This window comes from Conger conger, chromosome 1 (genome assembly GCF_963514075.1).
Source record: "Conger conger chromosome 1, fConCon1.1, whole genome shotgun sequence".
NCBI classification, from domain to species: domain Eukaryota; kingdom Metazoa; phylum Chordata; class Actinopteri; order Anguilliformes; family Congridae; genus Conger; species Conger conger.
The window spans coordinates 8,289,041-8,309,562 of NC_083760.1; the positions used below are offsets into that span (position 1 = coordinate 8,289,041).

The window sequence follows — 20,522 nt, forward strand, 5'->3', positions numbered from 1 at the left end:
CTAGCCTACACTAAAATAGGACCTCTAACCACAGACAGATAAACACAGCATTGACCCAAATAAATGCAATGAAATACAAATATGCATGGTGCCAATACCGTTAGCATTTACCTGTCTGTCTTATATGCAACACATATTAATTGTACAAAGAAGGCTTATATTAACTGAGACATTGTCTGGAATATCACAAACTCATCCATGCTGAGCAATACCCAATAGCTGATTTTTGCATATAGAGAGTTCTAAAAATGTACATACATATTCATGATCGATGGGGAAAAAGTAACTTTATGAATGCCCCTAAGTGATTTAGGAAATGTTTAAAGTAGACAAACCATCTGGGGGAAAAAATGAACAAGGAAATCATCCTGCATAATTAGCAAACCAATGCAATGTAGTAATGGCAAGCAAAAGTACGTGGTGAATTTTGCTTTGGCTTATTTACTTATAACTACACTCTCGCAAACGGATCCTGTAATAAAGCACAAATCAATAAAGAATGATCGAACTCGGAACCCGCTTTGAGAAGAGTCTTCAGAAATATTACCGCAAATTTTGAGCCAATATGGTGGCCCACGTATCGTCAGTTTCCTGTATTGTCCTTTCTTTGCCGAGTGCTCACCCCCGTAAAGGCAGAAAGGTGGATGGTTCCACCCCATAAGTAAGGGATGTTATATTTCTTGTGTTGACAAAGAACAAGTTACGATTTTTTTTTTACAGTGATTCAATGCTTTAACTTAAGTATTGCTGTTTTATTTATTAGAGTCTGACATATCCACTTGGTTGTGTCTGGTTTTAAATCCTCTTTATAGTTGTTGGTTGGAAATTAATGGCCACCCCCCGTTTGTGGGAATGGTACATCCTTTACTCCAGCTGATCGGCCTTGGCTCCGGGTGCGGACCCTCGCACTATCTGCGGTCGTTTTCACGCTAGATTTGTATTGTTTGTATAGTTTTTGTTGTGGTGGCCGCTCGTGTCGGCAAAGCACACCAGCCTATTTTATTATTCGGACAAAGGAGTACCAAGGAAAGTGGAGATTATCAGCCCGTAGCTGTTCGAGGAACCTCCTCATATTGAACAGGCCGCGTCTCCATCCCCGGTCTCACCTATTTGGAGCTACCGACTCTGGAGCTATGGGGGACACTGGCAGTGAACGCAGCAAGCCACCCAGCATACCTCCCCGCTGTCCCTGTGGATTCTGGGGGTGAGACTAGCTGAATCGTCGGTTTCGGATTTACTTGTAGATTTGCTTACTGATGGAAAATCAACTGAATTCCTACACTGCTGTAGCATGGTAACGTTAGCTAAAGATTAATGATCTTGTTATTTCGTAGGCCCAGATGGGGGTGGGGGAGTTTTAGTTGACTGGGTGGCTAGCTAGCTAGCTAGGTTCAGGATTTAAATTGGGACAATACCGTTAACGCTACACCCATAAACTGCGACCCATGACGCGTCGCTTGTCTGAAGCTATGTTGGTATTTCAAGGTATTGGATGTATCTAACTAACATTACGTTAATAACTTTCACTTTAGCCAGCATTGCTCGTTTATGGCTAACCAGCTATGTCATGTCGACTAGCTAGCCAGTTATAATTGGCATTATTGACATGGCTAATCAGCTAGCTAATCATTTTCTGTGCGCAACCGTAGACCGCTGCAATATTGTTCATGTTTAACAGTCTTTCTAGCAGGATAGCACACGTGTATTTAGCTAGTTGGCTACCAATATTTTGTACTGTTAAAGGTATTTTGTCACTCATAGCTTGCTGACTCTAAAATTAAGACAGATAACGTTATCAAGCACACAACTGCGGAATATGACCAACGTGCTTGGTAATATTTGTAGTATTATTATTGAGTATTATTATTATAGTATTAAGCCTAGATTCCCCTCGTTGCTACTAGCTAGCTAAGCAACTAGCCAGCCAGCTGGCTAATTGGCATCATTCACTCATCAGATCCTGGTATGAACATAGCTTTACTGTTGGCTGACTAGCTTGCCAATTCATTCTACCAAGGGACCCTTCTTAGATACTGAACGCGTCTGCGCCATAATCATATCATTTTGCATAGTAGTCCTAGCATGTAACTTGTTCCGTGTCAGTTAAGGTCAGTGTCGTTAGCTTGCTGACTTACTATAAAGAAGTGCCGTTTGAACCTTTCATGTCCGGAGTGGTGATTGGAGAGGTCACTTCCAGAAACCGCAGGAGTCAACATTGACATCCGTTTTGGGTTATATTTTGAGAGCAACTATACCATTGGTACACACAACTCGTTTCATCTGAGTTGAGGGAGCGTTAGTTTAGTGTAGCTAATACATTCCACGGGCCCGCCTCGCCCTTCCAGACTAACGATAGGAACAGTTTTTTAGGTCACATCCAGGTGTCCTAAAAGTACCGGCCAGCTGTCGATTTTCGCAGTCTGTCTTCGTGTGGCCTCTTTAGTGCGTAGCTCATGTCCGTTGTTTCATGGCTAGCCATGCAGAAATATGTATTTAGTTGTAAATTATATGACAGGAAGTTTCTTCGTGTATAATACTGAAGTCGTGACATAGCTCAAACGTCCCTCATTTCTCTTGCTATGTGGATTATAAAGCAGTTGTAAAAAGTGAAAGTGACAAAATGAACAATCCCTAAAGAAATCCACGCACTCCGTATTAAGAAACTGCATTTAAAGGAGCCATTTGGACTTTATGATGTCACAACTATATGCTCATTTGCATATCAATTCAGCACTGCCCACAATGTGGCCTTAAGAAATCCAGTACCTTGGCACAGAAGGCCTTAAGACAGAGATTCATTTATCTTAACGAGCTTTAAAGACAGTCACTAAAACTGCCTGTTCTTGGTAAAACCATGAGAGGTGCTGGAGAAAGGACATGGATAGAGATTAAAACCTCACTGGTTTTCTTCTTATGGATATTGGGACCTGAAATTAAGTGCTGGGCTGGTGTACAATATGGGACCTTTAAATTGTGCCAGTTCTATTTTTAAGCCTTGCGCCAGTAGCCATAGGAGAACGTCATAAACATGTATGCATTCTAGACGAGACAATGCAGAGTTTGTATGACCCTCCCATGGCTTTTCCGGGCTGAAATGTCGGTAGAGAAATCTGACTGCGTATTCCTGGCCTGAGCTTCAAGCATTAGCCTAACAGGCAGTTTCCCGCCATTACTATGATTAGGGTAATACAGCAGAATAGCAAACTCACACAGGTTAAACCATTGCTTTTTATATGTTACTAATGGATGTAAACCATCTGTCTGTAGAGGGTCAAGGTGTTAAGAGCAAATAATTTGATCGGAGAGACTTGCCTGATTTTCGGTGATATACAAACTTTTCCTTGACTTTTAAGAATCTTCTTGCTGTTTTGACATATAAATATTGTCAAACATTTGACATGTAGATATGGCTTCTGACATTGTGGTTTAGGATGCATAAGCATAATTAATGTATTCTGCAACCTAAATGTTTATTGAGGGATTAGAATGAGACCGTGCATTGAATCTACCCTTCTCACAGCTTTGCATTGCATTGCAGTGAGGTGAGGTTCCCTGCCACTCAGAAAGTTGGACTGACCTTGAATGTGACACGGTAAATGTTGACGTGTCATTTGTGGTAGACCTGTTTTAAGGTTTGCTTTCTGAACATGCATGCAACAACCCCATGGTCAAGAGTGCAGCTGTTGTGCCCTGTAGCAGAGTTAAGTAGTAAGTTCTCTGTTTTTAGCCTGCTCTCACATTGACACTGATTAGCGATGGGAGACATTTTTAAAGGTGAGATGGGAAAACCCTGGAGTACATCACAAGTAACGTTTAACCCATGGATGGCTGAAGTGTGCTGTGTGTGGAGGGGTTTGTCCTGAGGACACATTGCCCTTCCCAAAGACCCTGTCCTGCTGATTCAGCAACGAGGGCCTTTTCTGTGCAGGGCATGGAGCCCTCATTGTCCCTAGTGGTTTTGTGTGGTGTGTGTGTGGTGTGTGTGTGGTGTGTGTGTGGTGTGTGTGTGGTGTGTGTGATGCACACACAGAGCCTCAGCCAAACACAGAGGATGAAAGGGTGTGAAGCAGGGCTTTACTCTGCCTATGTGTGCTCATGCCAATATTTGAATAAATGTTTGAATTAGCATTTTAATATAGAGAATCAAGAGACGAACAGGGAGGGAGAGAGAGAGAGTGTGTGTGAGTTGGCTGTTCTAGTGGTTTTAGGGCATACCTCTCTTTGTGTGGTGGCTTAGTCACTCACACACACACAGGCGTGCACACACACACACACACACACACACACAGACACTCAGATCAGCCCCAGTGATTTTTCCGATGCTCTCTGAGCTGAGGAGGGTTCAGTGACTTGATTGGAATTCTCGCCGCCCTCATAAGCCTTAATTGCCGGTGACATTTAGCAGGAGATGTCAGATTAATCCACTTCCAGCTTCACCCTCCCCAGAGTGAGCCAGCCTCCATTGGTTTGAGTGTGCGTGTGCGTGTGCGAGGAGGGAGAGAGTGAGAGGAGGAAGAAGTGTCAGTGTCAGGGAGAGAGAGATGCAAAGGCATCTCGGTGATGGAACTCATCACTGTTCTTCTCTCTCCCTCCCTCTCCCCCCCTTTCTCTCTCTCTCCCCCTCTCCCTCGCGCGCTTTAAGTGGCGGTTTGTGCGCTGCGTGGGCGGGGCTCAGGCTCTTAGGTGGTGTGAAGTGTGCTCGTTATGTAGGCCTGTGGATAAATAAAATGTGTTGGGCCTGGGCTGTCAGTTTCATCATTCCGATGCGCCATTCGGCACTACGCTCCTGCGATCGTCTGCCTGCTCCAGGGAACGGGATATCTGACACCATTATGAACGTGTTCCCGGGAGGACTGTCTCCGCAGCATTACTGAGTTAGCTGAATAAGTTCACTGGTCCAAACCTGGTGCATGGACTGAAGTAAAAACAGCTGCTTCGGGTTTTTTTTTCGGGTAAACTTATCCAGCTAGCTCAGTGATTCTTCTTTATGATACACCCCCATCCCCCCCCCCCCGCCGGCTGACCCCTGGGTGGGGGCTTATGCTTCAGGGCACTGGAGGAAGGCCAAGCCTTCATTTTGGGGCTGCTAATATGAATTTTAATGCTTTTGCAGATTCCCCCCCCCCCCCCTCCCCTAAAGACACTAGATTACCGCGGTGTCCCTGGGGTGTGTTTCAGGAGTGTTGTCTTCTGTGGTATGAACAGGCGCGTTTGATAAAGATGAGCCAACATCTTGCTTAGCTTGCATTCTGTTTGCATGCTAGCCTTAACCTGGAGTGTATCGGGTTGCTCTAAGATTGAATTTCACTAAAATGCACTTTAGAAGTTTACGATTTCTTAGTAATAGTCAGCATATAGGGTTGGGCTGGGATCCTCCTTTTAGAGTGAGCAGTTTCTGAAATGCGCAATTGTCTGTACCTAAAAGTCTTTATTTATTGTGCTATAAAGATTATTGCGTTTTATTTTCTCAGGGGTCAGGGGAACACCAGCATTGTGCACTGCATGTCAGCCGTAGGTGGGCTAGAAGTGATTTTATCGGTGTGGTGGGACTGTTTTTATTCCTCTCACCCCATCGGAGCCAATTGTTTTCATCTGCTTTGGGAAAAGCGCTTTTTTATTCAAGGAATAACCAGACGGAATGCCACTGCAAAGCCGGATATGCTCAATTACCCTGCTCTAGAAGCTAGCCTATGGGGACGTAGCCTTGGTCACATATTGGCAGTTAAACATGTGTCTCACTGTGGGCGGTAGTTTAGGTTTTTTATGTTTTTTTTTTTATGTTCACAAACTAGAACAGTTTTGTTTCAGTTCATCCTGGGATGTGTAAATGAGATCATGGTGGGGCAGCCTGCTCTGTGAGAAACTGTAACTGCGCTCCTGATGTCTCCTTTAGTGAGGTCTCCCCAAAGCTGCTTTGAGAAACTGTGTAACTCCACTTTCAGAGTTGTTTCCTTTAGTGTGGACCCAGAAAAGCTGCTCTGTGAGAAACTATAACTGCACTCCTTTAGTGAGGTCCCGGAAAAGCAGCTCTGTGAGAAACTATAACTGCACTCCTTCAGTGAGGTCCCAGAAAAGCTGCTCTGTGAGAAACTATAACTGCACTCCTTCAGTGAGGTCCCAGAAAAGCTGCTCTGTGAGAAACTATAACTGCACTCCTTCAGTGAGGTCCCAGAAAAGCTGCTCTGTGAGAAACTATAACTGCACTCCTTTAGTGAGGTCCCAGAAAAGCAGCGTTTGTGAAGTGCGTCGGATCGCGCACTTGTCCCTGATTTGTCACGTTTGAATAACTTGTCACAACTTCTCCGCGTCGACGGCTGCTGCTCTAACCCGCCCTGACCCCCCCTGCCCTCGCCCCCCCCCCTCCTCCTCGGCTGCCACTCAGCGCGGCGTCTCCGTGGTGACAGCGTCAGTCTGGCCTGTCAGTCATCCCAATCAGGGCGGCTCATTAGCGCAGCGGCCGCGCCATCAGCCCCGGCGCCTCATTAATGCAGCTCATCAGCGCTCTTTAGCATGCATTATTCCAGCCCCGGCCGCCCCGCCTGATTGCCAATCACTATGATTGCCATTGATTGTGATGGAGATTGATTGTTGTTATTTCTGCTGTCGCTGCCGGTGGTTATTAAAAAAAATAAAATAAAATAATGTTTTTTTATTTTATCTTAATATTTCTTTAAAATGTTGGGTGTCTTGCCCCGAGGGGGTTTTCTGAGTGTGTTTAGTTGGTGCACCTACTGGGCTGACATTAATGGCGGCTTCAGTGAAGCAAGGTGATTGCTGAGGCTGAGTTTGTACCGGGGATCTGGAGACGGAGCCGGGCTGAGCGCATATGCGTTAACCCTTTCAGGAGTACGGTTCCCGGAACGTTTTTTATCAAAGTCGGTGTTCTAGAGCACAATTGTTTTCAATTAGCAGTAGTGATCCTTACCTCAGTGTTAGTTAGGCTAACAACATTCGGTAACGCTTTATTCTCCAGCCTGTTAATTACAGAGTATTTACCGTGTAATTACAGAGTATTTACTGGGTAAATACACTGCTACTTGTGTCGTATTAGGTAGTACTTGAGTGGTCAGAGTGGTTGCCTAATAAGTGCCTGTAGTATTTACTGGGTAAATACTATGTCATTAACAAGCTGTATCATAAAGCCTTCCCTTACATTACATTACATTATTGGCATTTGGCAGACGCTCTTATCCAACAAACCTTCCGAACGTTCTAATGACATGTTTGTCGTCTTGTGCCTTAAGGGGTTAACGGGACAGACGTAGCATGGTCCCGATTGTGGTTTGAGGTCAGTGCAGAAGTTAGTAGGCTCCGTTAAGCCGGTGCAGACACTTGTCTGAACACTGATGTTACTGTACTTTGTGTAAGGCCCTGAATCTCTTAATTAGGTCCTCATACGGTGGAAAATCTGACATGCAGACCTTAGACCCTGCCCTGGCTTATCTTGTGACAGCGCAGTAATTACTGAGACGATGGAGGTCAAAACCCCCGTTTTATTAAAAAAACCCCCCCCCCCAAAAAAAAACCTGGATTTTGTATGCTCAGGTACTGGGGTAAGGGCCGGGAACCCGTTCTCTGAGGAGATCGATCCCTCCGAGCCAAGCGCGTCGAATCGATGGAGGTTTCCGGAACATTCCGTCCCCGGTAAACGCGTCGGGCTTCGCGGCGCCTCTGCCGTCCTGTCCGCGCGTTGCGTGACGGGAGGCTGTTTTAGCGTTCTCCGGGTCCCAATTACCTTTCGTTTGACATTTCCCAGGTGAAGGTCGTTGCTGTCGGTCTGCGCAGGTGTTAATTAATGGGGAGGCTGCGTGGCGTTCCTGTGTCAGGTGTTCTCTGAGGGAGCCTGAGCACAGCCCCGGCTGTCAGCCTCCTGCTCCGGCTCAGGGTGTGGAGAAGCACCATGTTTAGCGCTAGCTCTAATGCCCCTCACCCGCTACGTTACGTTACGTTACGTTACGTTACGTTACGTTACGTTACGTTACGTTACGTTACGTTACGTTACGTTACGTTACGTTACGTTACGTTACGTTACGTTACGTTAGGGGCATTAGGGGCAGCCTGTAGTCTTAGGGGCTCAGGTACATGACTGGGACCTGGAACTGAATTTGGTGGTTCAAGTCCCGGTGTAGCCACGATAAGATCCGCGCAGCTGTTGGGCCCTTGAGCAAGGCCCTTAACCTCAAATTAAGGTTATAATCAAGGCCCTGGGTCAAATTCATGGAACAAATTACCCCATGGGGCTCAATAAAGTATATCATTACATTATGGGTATTTAGCAGACTTTTTACATGGTATCCATTCATACTGCTGAATGTCGGCTCTACGGAAGTGATTCAGGCTAACTGCCCTGCTTGAGTACAACGGCGGTGTCCTACCTGCGAATCTGACCTTTCGGTTACAAGGCCACTTCTTTAACTACATGTCACACTGCACTGCTGCCCCCTCTATCGAGCAGGTCTCTGCTGTCCTATACCGTGTGAAATAAAGTCATTGTTCCCGTTGTCAGCGTGGGCGGACACAGATCAGTGAGGCCTTGTTGTGCGAGCTGAGTACCACTAACAACATTCACAACAGCCCCCCCCCCCCCCCGGTCCCCAGAGATAGGCAGACTTCCTATAGGGCGCGGAAAAGAACGCCATTCCCGCCGCGGTTATCCCACCCGCCCGGCTCATCCCGCCGTTTGGCTCATACCGCTTCCTGTGTGCGGACGCTGGTGTTACCACGGACCCGCTCGGCTCCAGCTGCGTGCTGGGTGATTAGCGCCGGCGTGCTAACGCTAAGCTGCTCGCTCCCCCTCCATCTTCTCCCCTCGGGTTACGCTACACCACATTACATTACCGCCGTTTGGCAGATGCTCTCAACACCCGGGAGGGAAGTACAGTTCCGCGTGCTAGAAGTGACCGCACAGATAAAACAGCCCTGTGCGTTAATCTGACGAGAAGCCGTCTCGAGGGGACGCCCGTGTACATTTAGTGTCTGCGCTCAGTTTCTGTATCTCTCAACGCGCGCAGCTGGAAGCTTAATTGTGAACGAGGTCGCCAGCTGTCGGACCAGGGAGCCGTTCCCACGCCAACTCTTCCATCAGTTACTCCGACTGGATGTTCCGTTGTCCGGTTGGGACCGCAAACCGGACCTATACAAACAATTTGAAAATCGTGGTCGAAAACCGTATCTGGACGATCAACTGTAGATGGAAACTGGCCCCACACGCTGAACTGGAACGGCCATTCTGGCTCCAGGCCTATACTGTGTATATACTAATATAGCTCCCGTTGACAGCATTGCATTGTGGGCCATGAGATCATGCAGAAAAGCAACAACAGCAACACTTCTGCATTGTTTTTTTTATTTATTAAGGAACAACGAAAAGAAAAAAGTCATTAAATTGTAAAAAAAATACCCATTGCCTCTGGTTACCAAGGAACTCGCTGTGAATCTCACTCTGCTTGCCAGCTCTAACTCCTTTCTGTCTTTCCCTTGCAGGTCCAGCAAAACCATGAACCTCTGCTCCAAATGTTTTGCTGGTGAGTGTTTCTCTTCCCGTTGAACGGTAAGGCATTGCAGTAGTGCTCCAGGGGGCTCTACCAGGCACACTGCCTCCACGCGAATCTCGTGTTAGCATGGTGTACCTGCAGAATTACCTGCGAGAGTCATGTGTCCAGTTTTATTATTGTAATTTGTTTGTGTCTTCTGTCTGGAATAAACCTTTCCATCAGGCCACAGCTGTAGGGTGTATTCCATCTCCCCCAGAGCAGGAAGAAGGCGGCAGCTGGTTGCAGAACGTTGTTTTTCAGAACCACAATGTTGTGCGCAAGGGAGTTGACTCTTGCGTAACTGTGGCTAGAGCCCCCTCTTTCTCACTATCTCTCTCACTCATACACACACACACACACATGCACACACGCACACGCACAGAAATGCACATGAGCGCCTGTGCACACACACAAAAATGTACATGTGTGCACAAACATGCGCATGCATGCACGCACACGCTCACGCTAACCCACGTGTACTATATGTACAGACATGCTAAGATGCACACATACTAAGAAGCAACACAAGCACAGACATGCGTATAAACGTACTAATGCAAGCATGCAAACATGCACATAAAAGCACACACACACACACACACACACACACACGCGCTTCAAACCTATAAAATGTGAATCGTATAAATCAGGAGACGGTGGTGGCCATGGAAACTGGTAAATGGAGGGTGCTGAGCTGTGCAGAACATTACAGCATCACCTCTGTGCCCCCACAACACTGTACAGCCTGATAAATTATAGGCTAACGCAGACAGAGAGAGTGGGCTGTAACGCTGCCTGATTGATACGCAGACAGCCTGCCCCACGCTGCTTTGCCGCGCTGTCTTAAGCGTCCTAATTTGAGTCCAGTGGCTGTACTCGGGGGGAAGGCTGGCTGTGAACATTCCCGACACATTCGAACGAGCGGCTGCTTCTCAGAGCGGATTTAGGTCTTGCTGATTGAGAATTACTAAGGGGGTGAAGCCAAGGACAAGTGGAGGATTAGGGCCCAGAGTGTGTTTTTTAGGTTTGGGGAAGGGAGAGGGTCATGAAGAGGTAGAGGTAGAGGGAGTGGCTGGCTGTGGGATGTTCACCCTCATGTTTTTGGGCTTGCTTACAGAGCCGTTGTCTCAGCCCAACCAGGTTTTCCTCTTACGTAGGTGGATGGCATGCACTGTTACCATCAAAACAATCAGCTACACCTCAGGGGGCGACATGGCTCAGGCAGTAAGAGCAGTCGTCTGGCAGTCGGAGGGTTGCCGGTTCGATCCCCCGCCCGGGCTGTGTCGAAGTGTCCCTGAGCAAGACCCCTAACCCCCAAATGCTCCTGACGAGCTGGTCGGGGCCTTGCATGGCAGCCAATCGCCGTCGGTGTGTGAGTGTGTGTATGAATGGGTGAATGGAGAAGCATCAATTGTACCGCGCTTTGGATAAAGGCGCTATATAAATGCCTGCCATTTACCATTTACCTCACAGTGTGTCAAAGTGTGTCAGTGCGTCAAAGTTGCAGTGTGTCAAAGGTGGTCTTGAACATTCTAGTGTGTGTGTCTAGCATTTTTGTGTGTGAGTGCTCTCTCTCTCTGGATGAGAGGAAGGGGGAAAGGGGGAAAGGGGGAGAGAGAGAGAAAGTCAACCTCCATTTGACCTCCTCATCTCGATTCTGTCTGACTTCTCCCCCTTTATCTCTGCCTCTGGGGTAGATTCTCACCCTCCTCTCTCCGTCTCTTAGACATTGAGAAAAAACAGGACGCTGACGAAGACTGTGCCCCCGGACCCGCCCCCAGCACTAGCAGCAGCCAATCGGCAGTCTTCTGTAGCGACATGAGCAGCAGCAGTAGCCAATCCCTGTTGTCGTCAACAGCCGCCAGCTCAGAGGAACCGTCGCCGAAGGACTCGGGAGCCACTGGTTCCCCTCCGCAGGGTGAGAGAGGCAGGGCAGGCGATGGGGGGCCAGGGCCAGGGCCAGGGCCAGGGCCAGGGGAGGGGATGTAATCAACAATACTTTGCATCTCCAGCCGTTCTGGACCCATTCAGTCTCATTCACTTTCCTGGGTTTCCGGGCAACCAGTGCACTTAGCCAGAAATAACATGAAGTGGTCCAAGACTGTCAGCCAGCATGGGAAAGAGAGCTGGGCCTGCTGTTTTAATGAAATGCAACAGCGTGAGTCAGTGTGCAGGTTTGTGAAGGGGAGAAGGCCCCAGGCCCCAGGCCCTATGATCTGCCTTGGGGCTCAGTTGTGGAACAGGAGCGCACTGTGATCGTCCGTGGCCAAGGTCCTTGTGCAGAGTCCGATATCGTAGGATATCACAGTGGACGCACTGCTGGCATTGTAGCGGGCACACTGCTGATGTCATAGCGGGCACGCAGCTGATGTCATAGCGGGCACGCAGCTGATGTCATAGCGGGCACACTACTGATGTCACAGCGGCCACACTGCTGATGTCACAGCGGCCACACTGCTGATGTCATAGCGGGCACACTGCTGATGTCACAGCGGCCACACTGCTGATGTCATAGCGGGCACACTGCTGATGTCATAGCGGCCACACTGCTGATGTCACAGCGGGCACACTGCTGATGTCATAGCGGGCACGCTGCTGATGTCATAGCGGGCACGCAGCTGATGTCATAGCGGGCACACTGCTGATGTCACAGCGGCCACACTGCTGATGTCACAGCGGGCACGCAGCTGATGTCACAGCGGGCACGCAGCTGATGTCATAGCGGGCACACTGCTGATGTCACAGCGGCCACACTGCTGATGTCACAGCGGGCACGCAGCTGATGTCACAGCGGGCACGCAGCTGATGTCACAGCGGGCACACTGCTGATGTCATAGCGGGCACACTGCTGATGTCACAGCGGGCACACTGCTGATGTCACAGCGGCCGTACTGCTGATGTCACAGCGGGCACGCAGCTGATGTCATAGCGGCCACACTGCTGATGTCATAGCGGGCACACTGCTGATGTCATATGGGCACACTGCTGATGTCATAGCGGGCTCATACACGGCTCATACTTTGGATGCTCGTGCATCCAGCAGGTTAGCGCTGTCCGATACGACCGCTCGCAGCCTGCAGGATTTCCATACCTTTAAGGGTTCGTTCACTTTCTGATATTTCATTTTCAGATAGCCTTGTGTGTGAGATGAAGGATGTTTTGGGTATTTAAAGGCGTTTCGTTTGATCTGCTGGCTTTACAGGGCCAGGCGCGGGGGTAGCCTGGGTTCATGGTTCAAAGCGCTTCCGGTAGCCGCAGAACCACTTGCATTGTAATGCGTTTCTAGAAACTTCTGCCCCTGCACCAGTCAGAAGCTTCAGTGATATATCCTTCATCATATATATATATAAAACTGCCTGGGCAAGACAAAAGCGTGCACTCAAGCTAAAATAATACTTGAAAAGTCCAGAAAGCAACATATCCCTTCAGTCCTTTCAGGCCCAATATGAAGTCGCTCCACCGAAATTCTGAGGTGTTTTTGCTTTGAGAAAATTGCGAAGGGTTTTAATAGGGGCTCCAAACAATAGTACAGAAGTCATTTTTATTGGTTGAAAAGGACTGAAAGGGTGAAACTGAAGGGGTTAACCATTGTGTGCCTCCCACACGTTTATGTGTTTTTATTGTCTTTGAAAACTTTTTAATCAGAGCAGCTGCTTTCCAGCTCATACTTGTGTGGGAGTCGCCGATTGGCTGAAAGACTTCCGCACGTCCTGCGATTGGCTGAAGGAGCCCGCACATCCTGTTTCCGAGCAGAAAAGCTGTGGCCTTCCAGGGCTGGGAGCTTAAGGAACCGAGGAGAGGAGGTGAATCGAAAAAAGATTCACTTTCAAGTCGACCAGCCGTCTGCATGTAAAAACGGACTACATAAGGAATTCTCCCCGCTGAAACCCCACCTCACCGCACTGCCCGAGACAGCATCCCTGATGAATGCAGTCCGCCGCGAAGATCAATTTTATTTTTCATTGAGTTAGACCTGAGCACTTCGCTTGTATTATTCACGGTCTCCGGTGCTAACGTTGCTAAAGCAACAAAAGGCGACAACTTTTCAGGACATTATTAGTTTAATAGACCGCCCTTTCGGGAGGGGCTGCTGACGCCGTTCAGTTCTATCGGTGAATTTAGCGCGGAATATTCCGGCTGCGCGCTCTGCCTGAGGGCACGGCGGCAGAGGCACACCGGGGCTTTGCGGCTTTCCGCCCGGTTAGAAGGCCCGTCTGTCAAGCCCGTTCGGTGCTGCTGCAGGAGGCCTTCAACCTCTCCGCATGAATACGCGCGACATCTGAAGACCGCTTTATCCGACGGCACAGGGACCGTTCGCTGCAACGCTGCCTCGCCGCGAACGCGTCTCAAGGTAGCCGTAGACGAGGAAATTACAAAAAGCGGCTCTCCGAGGTGAACTTTATGAATTCATCTTTCATTTCCCTCCGTTTTACGTCGTGCCTCGAGTAGTGTGGAGTGGGGGTATGACCGTGCACTGGTTAGTTTGCGGAGTTGTTTTTGTATCTTTTTTTTTCTTCCCCACCCACCACAGCCTAAAGCTCAACCTGCCTGCTGTGGTTTGTGTTGTGTTGGTAAAGTAAGGAGTCCCTTCAGAACGATGCAGCAGAACGATGCTTGCTAAATAAACGTTTTTACTCCGTTATCTAAACAGCATTTGCAGGCCCGGGTTATAATTTGGTTTCGTGATGCTGCTAGTTAACCTCATGATCTGGAAGTGTAACGAAATCTCCTGAGTAAATGAACCTTTGTGTGCGGTTATCGACACAGCATTAGCTGGCCCTGCCGATGATTTGCCTTAGTGATGGATAAGGTTGACCTCTTGACCTGGAAGTGTTTGAAAATGTCATGACCCCCCCTATTCTCTCCCCATTCAGGAGTATCCAGCACAGACACAGTCCACAGCCCACTATCCACACCCTCAAAACGGCCCTGCGACTCAGGTATGTATGTATGTGTGTATGTATGTCTGTCTGTGTGTGTGTGTGTGTGTGTGTGTGTGTGTATGGGTACGTATGTCTGTGTGTGTATGTGAATGCATGTGTGCCCGCATGTGTACTTGTGTGTGTGTGTGTGTGTGTGTGTGTGTGTGTGTGTGTGTGTGTGTGAGACCTGTGTTGCTAGGCTGTTGTGTCTATGGTAACAGAGTGGGAAAACAAATTTTGGTGGCATAATGATGCAATTAAAATTGACTCCCGCAAATTGATCAGACTTTATACGGCTTAGACCGTAAACTGTGAAATGAAAGGCAGGTGGACGAAAACAGGGAAAATCGACTGCAGCATTGATCGGTGCTTGTTGTGCATTTATTATCCCAATCAAACGTTAACGACCGTCTCTGGGCTTCCCCTGCAGCAACGCTGTGGACGGGGCGGAGACCGATGAAAACCTAACGCTAGAGCTCACGCTAAAGGCTGCATTGTCAGGCTAGCGGTGTAGCACTGTGATTTTGTGGTGGCTGGACACTTCCTCCTTCACCCAGTGAGCTAGCCCATTGTGAGAATATCCGGCTACCGCGAAACATTCTCACAACGTTCCTGGAACGTTATAACATTGCCGCTACATGGCAGCAACATTGTGAAAATGTTTTGTGCTCGCTGGGCGGTTCCTCCACCTCCACCCTCCCAGCTAGCACAAAACATTCTCGCAACGTTGCTGCCAAGCAGTGGCAATGTTAGGATATTGACTAAACCTTCCAGTAACATTGTGAGAACGTTGTGCGTTGGCTGTACAGTTCCCCCCCTCCTCCACCCACCCAGCTAACACAAATCGTTCTCACAATGTTGCCCCTATGTAATGGCAACGTTATAACGTTGACACGACGTTCCACTAACGCCGTGAGAACGTTTTCCAGCTTTCGGAGCTGCAGCTGGCTGGGCTGAAGGGCGTTTAGGGAAGGAGTCCGTGCCCCTGCCGGAGCCCCGGGATCGATAACGCTGAAAGATCTCCGTACTCTGGCCAGGGCGCCGCGGAGTCGTACAGCGGAGATGTTTACCCAGCCCAGCCGGAGGAGGAGAGGGGTGCAGTCTCTCTCCGCTCGCCCGGCGTGCTGCGCATACCTTTTCCATGAAAAACAGAATAGTTTTCCCGAGGCGCAATGTTCACGTTCTTCTCGGAAACAAACATGTCTTTCACACGACGGCGTTGCTGACTTCGTGAAATCTCTATTTCAGCACCTTTCTTCTGTTTTTGTTTCTTTTTTTGTTATTATGAAATTTCAAATGGGCTTTCAAACATGTGTTATGCCAGCGGTATTGTGTCAAATGTTCTTTTTTAACCAGTTTTATTGTTTTACTCCCAAACTGGTCTTAACCCTTTCAGTCCATGAAGTGCCATATGGTACTTTTGACCTTACACCTTTTCAACCAATCATAATGACGACTATACTACTGTTTTGTGAGCCTCTGTTAAAACCCTACTAACGCCAAAAGCCCTTGGGATATTTCATATCGGGACTGAAATGGTTAAGGCTACGTCCTCGTCCGCGAAATGAGGGCAGTCGAGCGTGTGCCGTACTGTGAAATGCAAGCTGCCCCTGGCCGCCACTCCGTAACGATTCCCATGATGCTCCGAGAGTCATTTCTGTAGTTTCCTGACTTTAAATAGAATGGGACCCCAGCCCTAAAGGAGCCATTTTGTGTCAGACTCCCAGCGGCCCGGGCCAGGCGCCGTTTTGATTGGTCAGTTCGGCTGACCGCAGGGTTCTGCGGGGCGGGGCTTTGAGCTGAGTGTCTCCAGCGTGCGGTTGTCATGGCAGCCTCGGGGTCGGAGAGCGAGGCGTCGCCGGAGAAGCGGTCGAAGCCCGACGAGGACGAGGCGGCCGCCGAGGAGACCGGCGCCGGCCGCAAGCAGAGGAACCGCCGGCGCTGCCACAGCTGCCAAACCAAACTGGAGCTGGTGCAGCAGGAGCTGGGGTCCTGCCGCTGCGGTCAGTCTCTCCCTCTCTCTCTCGCTCTCTCTCTCTCTCTCTCTCTCTCTCTCTCTCTCTCTCTCTCTCTCTCTCTCGCTCTCTCTATATCTCGCTCTATCTCTTGCTCTCTCGCGCTCTCGCGCTCTCTCTCTCTCTCTCTCTCTCTCTCTCTCTCTCTCACTCTCTCTCTCACTCTCTCTCTCCATCTCACTCTCTATATATATCTCTCGCTCTATCGCTCTATCTCTCACTCTCTCTATACCGCTTTCTCTATATATATATATATATCTCTCTATTTCTTGCTCTGTCTCACTCTCTCTCTCACTCACACTCACTCTCACTCACTCACTCACTCACTCACTCACTCACTCACACACTCACTCTCTCACTCACACACTCACTCACTCTCTCACTCACACACTCACTCACTCTCACTCACTCTCACTCACTCACTCACTGTCTCTCTCACTCTCACACACTCTCACACACTCTCACACACTCTCACACACTCTCACACACTCTCACACACTCACACACTCTCATTGTCTCACTGTTCACTCTTCTCTCACAATATCTGTTCCTTATTCTGTCTCTTGTCGATCCTGTGTTGTAGAAGACTGCCTTGCTGTGTGTGTGTGTGTGTATATAAGTGTGTGTGTGTGTGTGTGCGTGTGTGTGTGTGTATAAGAGTGTGTGTGTGTGCTTGTATTGTCGTACTGTACAGTGTGGAGGGCCTGTCAGTATCCCTGCCCCTTTGACAGTACTCGAATCACACCATCTGTAATAGGTTGTTATTTTTAAGCAGCAGTTAATTGTGATGACTTTAATTGAAGCTTGCTGGCTTGTCGAGCAGGGCTTTTAATCAGCGCTCATTGATGTGAGGAATATGATGTGTATTAATGAATGCATTAGATGGCATAATGAGCATTTGTTTTTAACACGGGTTTGAATCGGCTGCCTAATAAAGCTTCGTCTGTGTGAAGGGCCTGTCTGTTAGAAACCCCTCAGCCCGCCTCAACTTCTGCTGCTCTCCACACAGGCTCTGCGTGCCTTCTGATGACACGCTGTGTGTGTGTGTGTGTGTGTGTGTGTGTGTGTGTGTGTGTGTGTGTGTGTGTGTGGTAGGTGTATGTATGTAGGTGTGTGTGGCTGGTTGTGTCGCGTGCGCGTGCGTGTGTGTGTGTGTGTGTATACTTGTGCATATGTATATAGGTGTGTGTGTGTGTGTGTGTGTGTGTACGTGTGTGTACGTGTGTGTATACGTGTGCATATGTATATAGGTGTGTGTGTGTGTACGTGTACGTGTACGTGTGCATAGGTGTGCGTGCGTGCGTGTGTGTATATGTGTGCATATGTATATAGGTGTGTGGGGCTGGTTGTGTCGTGTCTGTGTGTGTGTGTTTATATATGCACAAGGTTGTGTGTATAAATCTGTAGTGAATAGGCCTGGTATGGGCTCAGGCTGTCTCTCATCTCTCTAACACTGTGTATGAGAACAGGCAGTTCCAGCTCAACTGTAATGGAGAGCTGCAGTATTGATGTTCTCTATCTCTCCATCCTTCTCTCTCCCTGTTTGTTCTGTTCATCTACCCCCTCTGGTTCCACTCTGTTTATCCTTCTCTCTTTTTTCCTTCACTCCCCCCTCTTTATCGCTCTCCCTCCCAACTCTCTCTCCCCTTTTGCTCTCCTTCTCCCTCCCATTCTCTCTCTCTCCCTCCCTCTCCTCCCTTCTCTCCCTCTCCCTTCTTCCCCCCTCTCTCCCCCTCTTTCCCCCTCCCTCCTTCCCTCTCTCTCTCCCTCTCCCTCTTTCTTTCGCCCTCTCTCCCTCTCTCCTTCCCCCTCTTTCCCCCTCCCTCCCCCTCTCTCCCCCTTTTCCCCTCTCTCCCCCTCCCTCTCTCCCCCTTTTCCCCTCTCTCCCCCTCTCTCTCCCCCTCTCTTCTCCCTGCAGGGTATGTGTTCTGCTTGCTGCACCGGTTGCCAGAGCAGCACGGCTGCCTGTTTGACCACCTCGGTCGCGGTCGCGAGGAGGCGGTCATGAAGATGGTCAAACTCGACCGCAAGGTGGGCCGATCCTGTCAGCGAATCGGAGAGGAGTGCTCCTGAGCCCCGCCCCCCCCCACCACACCACCTGGAGAGCATGAGAGAGAGAGAGAGAGAGAGAGAGTGAAAGTGAAAGAAAGAGGGAGAGAATGAGAGAGAGATGGAGCGAAGAGCCCGCAGCAGTACCCAACACCCCAGGCAAACCCCCTTACCTCAGTACTACTCTCACCCCAAGCAGACTGCAACTCCCAGCAGGCACTGCAGCAGCCTGAAGCATCTATGACCTCACAGGCCCCTCCCCCCCAGCACTCAGCCTTAAGTTGCCCTGTTTCTCTGCAGGTTTCTCAGAAAGAGGTCGCAGACGGGGGACTCCTCTGTCCTCAGCGACCTCCCCTCAGGTTGTGGGAGAAGGGGCCGGGCTATGCTAGCCCCTCCCTGTCCCCTCCCCTTCTCTCACCCCCCCCTCCAATCCCACCCACACAACCCCCAGCCCTCTCACCCCACTGTCCAATCAGACCGCGACACTCCGCCTCAGCTCAGCCACATGACCTGCGGGAGTCCCGCTCCCTGTTCAGGGACCGTGTAGTGCCCCTGCAGTCATGTGATCCCCCTGACCCCCTGACCCCCTGACCCCTCACTCTGTGTCAGCGCCCTTTGCTGGCAGTCTCAGGTTACACAGTAAGAACAGCGCAGTCCTCCAGGGACTCCGCTCCTTCCTGCTCTCTCCGGCAAGTCTGACGCAGGCCGGCTTACACTCTACTGGGCTGGGACGGACGGACGGACGGACCGATGGACAGGACGGGACACTGGACGCTCAACACTCAACGCTGGGGCCATGGGGCGGTGTCTCCTCTGTGTGTCACTCTACTCCTGATGTCCCGATTCCCGCACTCCCACCAGAACCAGCCTAGGCGTGTCCCGCCCTGGGAGTGACCCCTTCCTCCGGTGTTCTGGGCGTGTCTGGACGTGCCCTCGGACAGCGGGAGGCCTGGGCCCAGATCACGAGCTTCACGAACGAAACGGACTAGAGAGAGCGGGCACGGTGCGGAGCTACGCTCCCTCTGCTGCACCAATGAGCGGGGATTGTTCTCCCAAACACTGCCCTCCGCTTCACGTCTGCCCCCCCCCCCTCTCTCTCTCTCTTCCTCCCTCCCTCTCCCTCTTTCCTTCCCCACGCACCACACACCCTGCACACTCTCACTGCCGACTGCATTCACTCTCCCTCCATCTCTCTCTCTTTTCCGCTGTACTGACCTCTGCTCTACACCTCTCTCTCTCGCTCTCTCTCTCTCTCTCTCTTCTCGGTACCCGCTCACACTCGTTTTCTCCCCCAGAAAAAGAAGGGATGATGAAGAGACAGTCCGGCAGAGAGAGCGGCTTTATTTTAAGAGAAGTTTTCTGTTGAGTTCTGGAAAAGAAGAAAGCAAATCGGTGGAGAAATATCATCCTGTACCTTAAGGAAACTTATTTAACCCCTATTCGTGTTTCACAGTTACTTTACAAACTAGCATAGAGCTGCAATTTTAGTTTTAATGTTGTTAAAAAAAAAAAGAAAACAAAAAAAGAAAGATAATTCTGTAACTATTATTTTGTTCCTTTCATTTCCTTCGTTATTTTCCCCTTCTTTGCTGAAAAGAATAAACTGGATTAGATGAAATGTGCTGGCTGTGTTGTGTATTGGATTTGAGAGTCCTACATGATCTGGGAAGGCATCATGTAGCCAAATGTACCTTTCATTTCAACTGTCCGTTGGATCCACTGACAGCATAGAGAATATATTTGTATAAAACCTTTTTATTTAATTTTTTTGGAGACTCAACTAAATCCCCTCACCTTCTTTTGAAGTATCAGAAGACGGTCTTAAATATTTCTAAAATTCACATCTGGAGTTAAATGTGTTGCCCTCTTTGGTACTTTTTGCTGTGATGTGCTGTGATATTTTTAAATCGTATTAATTTAATACTCGGCCCTGTTGGTATGCGTAGCCCGAGGGAACAACACTGTAGACTTCCTCTCTAAAAAAACCACTGCATGTAAACCAA

At 49.2% G+C, this 20,522-nt stretch overlaps 1 protein-coding gene across 2 annotated transcripts; it reads left to right on the forward strand.

Moving 5' to 3' along the window:
* The first annotated feature begins 602 nt into the window (after positions 1-602).
* Positions 603-20,137, forward strand: LOC133140353 (AN1-type zinc finger protein 3-like). Of its 2 annotated transcripts, none has more exons than XM_061260262.1 (6): positions 603-661; positions 9,484-9,524; positions 11,260-11,451; positions 14,408-14,473; positions 16,288-16,458; positions 18,389-20,137. In XM_061260262.1, the coding sequence occupies exons 1-6, from the start codon at positions 645-647 to the stop codon at positions 18,541-18,543; spliced, it is 642 nt and encodes a 213-aa protein (XP_061116246.1). In that variant the 5' UTR covers positions 603-644; the 3' UTR covers positions 18,544-20,137. The 2 variants fall into 2 exon arrangements, with proteins under 2 accessions (XP_061116246.1, XP_061116237.1); XM_061260253.1 differs by lacking the exon at positions 603-661 and adding an exon at positions 833-1,204.
* The last annotated feature ends 385 nt before the right edge of the window (positions 20,138-20,522 follow it).